General features: G+C 41.0%; 1 protein-coding gene across 2 annotated transcripts in view; it reads right to left on the reverse strand.

Moving 5' to 3' along the window:
• LOC138051983 (5'-3' exoribonuclease 1-like) overlaps positions 1-10,000 on the reverse strand; it is a 47,961-nt gene that overhangs the window by 5,444 nt on the left and 32,517 nt on the right. Inside the window, exons 26-39 of one of the 2 annotated variants that reach the window (XM_068898326.1) lie at positions 9,856-9,971; positions 9,534-9,600; positions 8,985-9,070; positions 7,770-7,859; positions 7,247-7,382; positions 5,854-5,913; positions 5,358-5,490; positions 4,657-4,726; positions 3,871-4,115; positions 3,454-3,646; positions 3,117-3,156; positions 2,481-2,627; positions 1,894-2,020; positions 166-223 (exon numbers count right to left, since the gene is read on the reverse strand). In XM_068898326.1, the coding sequence (XP_068754427.1) occupies positions 166-223; positions 1,894-2,020; positions 2,481-2,627; positions 3,117-3,156; positions 3,454-3,646; positions 3,871-4,115; positions 4,657-4,726; positions 5,358-5,490; positions 5,854-5,913; positions 7,247-7,382; positions 7,770-7,859; positions 8,985-9,070; positions 9,534-9,600; positions 9,856-9,971 (1,568 nt within the window). Of the gene's footprint in view, positions 1-165; positions 224-1,893; positions 2,021-2,480; positions 2,628-3,116; positions 3,160-3,453; positions 3,647-3,870; positions 4,116-4,656; positions 4,727-5,357; positions 5,491-5,853; positions 5,914-7,246; positions 7,383-7,769; positions 7,860-8,984; positions 9,071-9,533; positions 9,601-9,855; positions 9,972-10,000 lie in introns of both variants that reach the window. The other variant, XM_068898325.1, reaches the window with a different exon arrangement.

The following is a 10,000-nucleotide window of genomic DNA, read 5'->3' on the forward strand; positions in this document are numbered from 1 at the left end:
AATGTCGCCTGAACCTAGTAGTCTTGTGGCCTAACACACATGACTCAACAATCCATCCGAACTAAGAATCGAAAGAATATATCTCTTCGTTTCATTCACAGGGGTTAACACCCAACAATCTCCTCCATTACAATTGCATCTCTGTTTTAGCTCAAAAGGACTCACCCGGTAGGAAACGGTAAGGGCAAAGGAAGATTCGGCTGCATGCCGGCTTGTGCAGATTCTTAAAACAAAAACAAATCATTACTAAAAGTCTGTAAAGCCGCTGACTGTGATTAGCTAAACAAGGCCTTCAGCACTCACTCTTTGAATCGAAAGGAAACGAAAGAGGAATGAACTGCACCAATTATGAAGGAAAACCATTGATCCAGAGGAATGAAAGACTAATTAACACTGATGTTCGCCAAGGACCCTGGCTAAGGTAACGTGGGCAGATGGTATGAGAGAAATCCCGGTTTCTCCGTTGAAATGAGAATTATACTAGGGCCGCGAAGCGGCGTGAAGTTATAATTCAATTATATGAACAGATGAAGTGAGAAATATATGAGACAACAAATGGTAGGAGTTTCCCAGTTAGTGCTTCAAACCACTAAAGAAACAATACAAGGGGCCTGGGTATAGACACAAGGCCCTGGTACCTAGATCTCGCGGACCCATGATGCTTCGGTGGCTTTTTCGACGCCATGCAATAGACAGGCAAAGGAAATACATGTACCCCATAAAAGGGAGGGAAGAAGGGTGGGAACTCATATATTTCTCACTTCATCTGTTCATATAATTTGAATTACAACTTCAGGCCGCTTCGCGGCCCTAGTATAATTCTCATTATATTTCACAGACTCCGTTCGAAATATATGAGACAACAAATGGTAGATTTCAGCGATATATATATATATATATTATGTTAATCATAATAAGCTCCCCGGTCAGGGCCTTTGAGTTCACCTAACACCTAAGGGCCTGATGAAATCCAACGGGCGTAGTAGCAGTCTTAAAGGACGCTTCGGTCGCCAAAGGCTCACCTATGTCCAAGCCTGACGTTTCGCCAGCCATAATTGACAAAGCATCGTCATCAGTATTTGCAATAGATTCTGGCTGATTTGCTTGGGACTCTAACGAGTCCTTTCGGTTGGAAAGACGTTCAATCGACTGAAGAATCTTCTGAAGGGAATCGTTTTCGTCCTTGCGCCGTTTCGGCGGGGACCCTTCATGATGTATGTCAGGCGAGGATACAGAGTTATGGCGGGAAGATGGCGACCGGGAACGAGTCCTTTTACGCGACTTGTGTCGTCTATGGAACATGTTCAGCGATTTTAAATATCCGGAAGGTTTGAAGCACAAGGAAAAAGGCCACCGAAGCATCATGGGTCCGCTAGGTACCAGGGCCTTGTGTGTATACCCAGGCCCCTTGTATTGTTTCTTTAGGGGGGTTCGCCCTTCTGTTGGCGTTAAAAAGTGGTTTGAAGCACCAACTGGGAAATTCCTACCATGTGTTGTCTCATATCTTTCGAACGGAGTCTGTGAAATATAATTCAACGCAACATTTCTTTCCCCGCTTCGACAATCGGTCTCTTTATACAAATGGTAAAGCACCCCTTCTTTTCATTTCTTCTTTATTAGTACCCACCCACCCACCCACGGTTCGCAACAAGCTTGTGGCTTCTGTGAAAAAGACGACTTTCAAACCGAGGGATTGTAAATTAAAAGATGAGCAAACTTTCAAGTTCATGTGATCATTCATTCGCAAACACATTTAAAACTGTTTTTGGGCATGAATGATTACATCACGCCGAAAGACAAATGGGGTATCCGAAACCTACACAGCCTGAAGCAGTTCTATAGACTGACATGTCGGCAGCGATGCGAGTGTGCGCCATTCTAAAGAATACTCACGTTGACTTCGAAAGAGTTCATCCAGGGACAGCTGTCTGCCGCGGGAAGATGGCTCGACTTTACCTTGATTATCTGCGGGCTTTTCGCCGCCAATCTGAAGCATTTCACGAAGGGCCTGAGTCCCTTCCTGAAAAAAGGGACATTTGTCTGTTTTTAATAACATATAGTTCGGTCGCTGTACCGCTGAGCTACAGAAATCTCGCTGAAACTTTATCGTGTCTTTTTTTGTACAAGTACATACAAAATAAAGGTGGTTAGAAATCTAGGCTGCAAAATGTCATTCTCATGCACCACGGAAATGTCGCGAACAATACAACAATTTTTATCTTTTGTGCTTGACCAAGGGGTCAATCAGCAGCCTTTTGCAATAACGTAATGAATATATACAAAATAAAGGAATAAGAACGAATAGAATTGTAGAAAACTGTCAGATCATACCAAGGCAGTCCGCAATAGATCCAAACAAATAACAAACCCTAACCTTAAAATCAAATAGCTGTGTTGTACAATGGGTCAGTCAATAGAACAGTGGTGTAAAATGCAGGTACTACAAAAATGTGCACAGAAAAGACAGAAGTACAACTTACTTTATTAATTGCATCCTCCGTTGTTTGTCCAAGAGTCTTTTCAGCTGGTTGAGAGTTGTCTTCATTTGGGTGATTGGTTTCTTTAAGCTTTAGTTCTTTCCACATGTCCGCAAATTCTCTCAGACCCTCACTGGATCCTTTGTCAATCTAAGACCCAATTAAATTTGTCTTTAAGAAAAAGTAGCCTTTAAAGTGACACATTCTAGTAAGCCCAAGTCATCTTGAGACGAGTTCTTACCGACCCAAATCAGTATCTTAGCCATTTGCGCTCATCAAGAGATAATGCAAATAAGAATGAAGGGGACAACAACAGTTGAATTATGTTAAAATGTCCGCCATCTCTTTGCTCTTAAACTGCGACAGTAAATATGAGAAGAAATTTGATTATTAGCACGCAGTAATTTTCAGTTTCAAGATCTAAGCCGAATACGCAAGGCAAACGCAGTAGACGTCTGTTGGGACAAAAGACACTAGATAAAACCCTTGGAGTATGTTACTTGTACTAAGGCCGGTATCCTACCTATGAACCATCTCAAATAATCCAACATATTAAAAAATGATCAAGAGTGAAACGAGTGAAGACAGCAACCCAATAACGTTCAAGCGCAACAAGAACAAAATGACAAAGTATCTCACCTTTTGGAATATTGGGGGTGTGGACATCTGTTTATCACTACTGCTTTGGAAAATAAGAGAACATAATATTACTTCAAGGCAAAGGGACAAATGAAAGGAGAAACGTTTTATTTCTTTCTGTAACTGTTTTGTCTAAGAGGCAAATATACATTTTTCCAGTTTCTCCTCAAGTTATTTAAAAGCCGCACAAATGTAAGTTAACAAGACTGACATGCTGCGAAGGAGTATAAAACAGTAACTTTGAACTCGTTACTTGATAACGAAGCCAAAGGTGAGTTCGAAACGCCGTTTCCTGTCGCTAATTTTCAAGAGTTTTAATTATAAAGTATAGTTTTACCTGTCAACCGTTCTGTTGCCATCCATCTGAGTTTGTGGTGATCCTCTGGCTAGAATCACTGGTGTTGTCTGTTTTGCATTATTGTTGACTGAGTTTGATGGCGAATATTGCTGGGAAGAACCAACATTTGACAATCCAAAGCCTCCACCATACGGAGAATTTGGAAACATTCCACGACCGAACCCTGGCGCGCCTATGAAGAACAAAGCAAAACCAAATAATTACTTCAAAGCATTACTGTTTAGATATATAATTTTAATTCGTCGCATTTTTCTCGGAGCAGAGTAAAGAACCAACAACCTCAGCCTACATATGACGCATAGTCTGGGAACTGAACTCGAGCCACATTGGTGGGTGGTAAGTGATTTCTCCACTGCGCCAGCCCTGCTCCCAGGCATCTACTGCATTATTGCTTACCCGAAGATTCCTGTCTTAAGTCTGCTGCCCTATGTTTGCCAGCTTTATTCTTTCCTGTTAGTTCGGGTGAGGCACCCAAGCTGGGGCTAAATGGAGTAACGCCTTGTGACTTGGAAGTGCCTGTCTGCTGTTGTCGGCCTCTTCCACCTGATTTCTCCTCAATTTTCTTAGCTTCACAGCGATCACCATAACTAATGTTAATCAGTGACGAGGCTGACATTAAGTAAACTTTGTTTGATGAACACCTAGGAGGTAAAAAGGACGAAAAGAGAAAAGAGACTTCGTGTTTACCCTTGAAAGGGATATTTTGCTGCAAGTATGACACCATTGTCCAAATTTGTCTTTACATGTAGATAAACGTCTGTATCATTCGGGGTAACAGACTCCCTCCCTCACAACGCGGCATCCCTGGGCTGCGGGTAGCTCATCTCAATGATATCGCCTCATTACAACCCATTTGAATTTTCTAAATGGCAAACATGGTATGGTAGTCTCTGCAACAATGATTGGTTTTGCTAGTCCAATTTTCCCCTCCAAGGAGATGAAATCGATGCCTTTTCATCGCTGTGCATGTCCGACAACATACAATCAAAGAAGTATCTTAATCAGACCGATGCAACAAAGTCTGAAAAAAATTGTTCCGTTAAAGCCTGCATTTTTGGCTTCTTTTGAACTGCTCAGTTGCTCGCTTAACTAGAATAATCTATTGTTTAGGAAATGTTGTTAAATCCGCAGTATTTTTTCTCTATGTTTTCGTACGTATTCTGATGCCACTCAAAACATTACCTTAGAGTCTGTCCACCAAGGAATGGCTCATCAAACACAACTTCATACCTCACATCAGAATCATCCTCTCCTGAAGATATAAGTAAATTGCTTTCGATTCCCTTCTTCAAAGGACAGAAGTTCAGTTAAGCTATCTATTGGTTTTCATGAAACAGAACTAAACCAGGAAGACCGCGGCAGAAATGATGGGTCACAACTCTCTATGGTTACCAAGGAGAATTGCACACCAATGACAGGGTTAGTTTCTAAAAAAGCTCTGGTGCCGCCAAGGTGCTGGTAAGGTTTCGAGCGTTAGCCCTTCCGACGTCAGCGCAACACCGCGTTTGAATTGCACGCAGGTCTCTGACAAGTACCTTCAGTAATATTTTCTAGTGATGCTTCGAAGATTTCATGTCTTAACACTTTCCTGACGAAGACAACAATACCTAAGGATCACTTGCCAAAACGGAGTCTGCACTGTTTTCACAGCTCATTTGGGCCAAAGCGCTACGCGTGCGCTTCTTATGGCAATATGGACAGTAGCACTTACTTCAAAATGTCACGGTCATCGGGTATCAATGACGCAAACTGTAGCAGCAAGCCACAGCAAGATGGCAAAGCAACGCGGTTCAATACACGCGGGACAACACGATTAGCATGCGTCATTGCTTTGCACAAAAGCAATAAATCCATAAATGATGAATCATGAGTGAAATACGTACCTTGATGGAAACCAATAACAGTTCCCCTTAATCCAAAAGGAACAGCCATGTTCAGTTTGACGTTGATAACTCGATCAAACAACTGAAAGTTTGCGTCACTGTCAGGAGGAATGGACCCCAGATATTCAGATGGCTGCAACGGACAGCAAATAAACACATAATGAACCATTCTATGTTAAGGAAAACAGCGATATTGGTACATACTAGGTCCAAAAAAGATATGTATTACAGAACGTGAAAAAAAAAGTAACCGACAGATGATAAGCATACAAAAGCGCAACGTTGAGACTATTTATACAGAGCTATGAATTTTATACACGACATTGCATTAACACTCTTACTAAGCTACAAATCATCACAGTTAGGAAACGAAGCTTACATATGTGACGTTCCCTCATGCTATTACCTTTGCTATATGATTCTATTTTGAATAACTTCACCTGATGACACCACACACAATAGTTCACAATTTGCAACTATGATACCCTCTACTCACCGCGAACAGTACGTAAGGTCTCACACGAACTTTGACTGTCTTGGGTTTCTGGTTGGATTCCTTCACAAAACAAAGCAACCGCTGTTAATCCTTGTACCATCATCACCATTATTTTACTACACTTATTATTATAAAAAAGGTTTTGCTCTTAGAACTGGCTGATGTTATGCCATTTTGTTCATCCAACAGGGAGCGAGTTAACCAATGACCATAGGGCCCCTTAGGTTCATTCTCCCTTAGTATTCAAAGTACTTTTCCAAAAATCCTAGCGGTTCCCAATAATGCAGTCTTCTGTGGAAGTGCGGTATCGATTTGAATACCCAGTTTCCTTGTTTACCCCGAGACTTCAGACACTTGCCGTTGATGTGGAAGCTACTCACTGTGATCTTGGCGGACGAGCTAAATGGACATTTGCAGGGTAATAGGTTGTTTCCGGAGGGGTGTAGGAAGAGATCTTGGGGTACGAAAGATCAGTCAAGTACAGTATTGATAGACAAGGCGGTGTTCAGGGAGGCTCGGGTAAAAAGGTAAAGGTAAAGGTACACGTTATTTAACGTCGGAAGTTCCTTTACTCTCTAGAGAGTATTCTCCCAGGAATCCGACGGTGCGCTCATTTTACCCCCCTCTTTCCATCAGTGCTCCGTTTTAAGAGTATTTAAAGCTACTTACGCTACACTGAAAGGAACGAAATCGAAACAAGGATGTGAGATCCGGGGATCGGACTCAGGACCTTATGCACCAAGGCCGCGCACTAACCGACTGTGTCACCCTTGCTCCTTTGGCGATGGGGTGGATAGATTATCCCCAGGCCTTGAATATGGTGCCGCATTCGTGGATTGTTGAAATATTGGAAACAGCGAAGGTGACTGACAACGTGAAGAGTATGTTGTGGTACAATGTAGTATGAGAGATTGGAAAACCATGTTGATGTCAAGTGGGGGAAGTGTTTGGTGAAGCGGGGATCAAAGGTGAACATTACAGGGGGACTCCTTGTCGCAACTGTTGTTTGTTCTTGCGATTATCCCTCTCACCATGTTGTTGAAAAGGGAGAATATTGGGTACAAGCTTGGGAAGGATCGGAGTTTGATCAACCATTTGTTGATTGTGGACGATTTGGAGCTGTATGGAAGGTCCGAAGAGGAGCTGGAGAGTTTGGTCAATGCTGTGCGGGTTTCTGACGGAACAGCGGGATGGAGTTTGGGCTGGACAAATGCACTATCTTTTCTTTCTAGGTAGGTATATTATTACTGCTAAATTGACTAAGAAGAAGAGCACGAGAGATGATAATAATCCTTGAGGTATACTTCCATAAAATTAGTTTATGGTAACCAACAACAAGTAAAAATGTGTCAAGCTACAGCTTTAGTTAAGATAAGAGAGTATGCTAAGTTACCTTATTTTTTCTGACGGCCTCCTCTATAGCTTCAACAACGGGTTCATCTAAGCTGACACTGCCACATTTAACTGGCTCTAAGTTTTGAGTTGGTACTGTCTTCAGCCAGTCTGTAACTTCCGATAATGCTCCAGACCTGCAAATAAAGAATAAAACATTTGTTTTTCGACTAATATGGTACACTTTACTCAAATTCAATAATGTGCGTGGTTGAGAGCCATATACAGTGTGTAATTCAGGCCTTAGTTGTTCAAACGATGGATAGCGCTATCCGCCGGATAAATCACTATCCAGTGGATAAGTAGCGAAACCGATTGCGCTGTCCATTGGATAGCAATTTATCCGGTGGATAGCGTTATCCATCTTTTGAACAACTGGGGCCTGATCTATTTTCTTCCGATAATCTACATTCTTCAGGACTCAAAATAATTACCCCGCTCAACCTGATTCAATAGTTAAATAATTGAGCCAAGAAAAAAAAGAAAAGAAAAGAATAAAAAAGAAAACAATTAATTAAACTCACCCATTTTCTTCTTTAATCAAATCATTCGCTGCGAAACTCTGTTGATCATTTAATGACATCTTTGCTAGGGACTCAAATAGCTCAGGGAACCTAAGAAATAATTTTAAAAAACTCAAAGTAACCCAACAGCTTATTCCCTGAGACCCCTAGACTTTCTTTTGTAGTTTACTTCCTAAAAAAAAGAGGATTTTCCTTGGGATACAAGGCGCACTCGGTTATAAGACGCACCTTTAACTTTCAAACTTGATGGCATTTATGTCACAAACTGAAAATCTTATCCAAATAAGACCCATCTCAAATAGAGGAATTTGGGTCAACTCATCGCTAGTTATGCTGTCTCAACTGCAGATTGCAGTGTAAGTCAAGAAAAGTGGCAGAAGGAAAGTCAACTAGAATTTAGAGAAAAGCCTTTATATCCTGCTGTTATTAGTACTTTCTTGCAGGTGTTTTTGTTGTACAACGCTAAGAATTGAAGGCAATCATCACGAACGCTGGTGTGAGGCCACCATTTTGGAATCGCAGTAAGGGGAAAACTGAGACGCATATAACATACAAGATGACGGCAAAGGATCGAAGAATCATTCCTGCAAGAGTTTTGTTGCAAGAAGATATTCGGCTATAAGACGCACCTTGAGGTTTGAAAAAAATGCTGCCCCTACCGAAAAACTATGGTATATGAATTTTTTTATAAGTTGTCTCAAGTTTAAATATAGCCACCACTACTGAAAACTGTTGTTTATCTGGAGCACAGTTTTAAGAAATACTGATGAATGTTTCAGGGGCATCCAACGTCCATTTTCGGAAAATATCTGTTCGGAAGACGATTTGTAAAATTTTCTTACTTGCCTGCCTGTCCTAGGATTTTCGAACTTCTAAAAAATGGTATAATTGTCCATTTTAAACGGATTTTTACCCTAAAAAGGTCACCTCGAATTTTCAGGAGCCTTTTTTCTGGCTGGGATTTTCGAAAAGGTAAGTTTTGATCCCTATAATTTTCGGATCACTAGACTTTCAGCTAGGAAATCCGAACAGATGAAAAATTTTTAGGGGATAAAAATATGCCTATATCTACTGTTTAAATACTACAATACGTTTGACGATGCTATGTCTAAGTGGTTTTGAACTATATTCTCGTTGGGTGCCCCTGATGTTTTAAGAAAACACTGTGCTTCATGACGTCTTTTCTTGACACACACTTTTCTATGATCCGCTCACTTTTTTAAATATTCAGCTATCGTCTTCTGTGCAGTGGGAGAAAATGTCCAGTTGCCTTCTTCTGTTCTTCGAGCAAATCCAAGAACCTGCACAGCAACAACAAAAGGAATAGATAGATTGAAATGACAAAAATCATGATTATGAACTCCAAAATTTAGCAAGTGTACAACTTCTGTTAGGAAAGGAAAAAAAGGAAAGGAACTTTGAGTGTCTAATCTTCTAGCGCTGTAGAGCACTAATCGGGGACACTGTAAATTGAAATTGACAAGTTAACGCAAATCAAATCAAATGTTGGTTTTTGAGGAGAGCGGAAAACCGGAGCACCCGGAGAAAAATCTCTAGGTGCAGACTAGAGAACCAACAAACTCAACCCACATATGACGCCGAGTCTGGGAATCGAACCCGGGCCACATTGGTGGAAGGTGAGTGTTCTCACCACTGCACTATCCTTGCACCCCATAAAGGGTGAGACATTAATGAAGTCCATAGCACTGGATTTCAAAAAGGGACATTGGTATTAGGTTGAACTGTGTAGCTTGCTTACTGCACCTCTTTATTCTGTTTGCTAAACTTCATGTTCAATCCAATGTCAAGCTTGCTGCTATCACCAGATGCCCTGCAAAGTAAACTCATTTAATTGATGAGCTCACCAGTGCTCATATGATTTAAGGTTCCAAGACCAAGAATGGAAATACAAAGCCAAAAATCACTCCATTCAATAATTTCAAGAAGATATGCAAACATCAACTGCGTTAAAAGTTCTATTTGCGACTGTATTGAGGTATCCTCACTGCAGTGAAAAGTGACACAAAAAGCTAAAAGAATTTTTTTCGTCGTCAGGTTAAGAATGACTTCTTGTTTGTGTACATACTTGTTCCCCGATCCCTGTTTGATAAAAAGGCTGCCTGTTATTCTTGATAGCAAATTGGAAGTTATGCCAAGCCTCTTGGCTACAATGTGACCAGGAAGGTAATTAAGTGACAAAGCCTAAAGAAACATAACACACTTGTGTCAGT

This window comes from Montipora capricornis, chromosome 6, assembly GCF_036669925.1.
Source record: "Montipora capricornis isolate CH-2021 chromosome 6, ASM3666992v2, whole genome shotgun sequence".
Taxonomy (NCBI): domain Eukaryota; kingdom Metazoa; phylum Cnidaria; class Anthozoa; order Scleractinia; family Acroporidae; genus Montipora; species Montipora capricornis.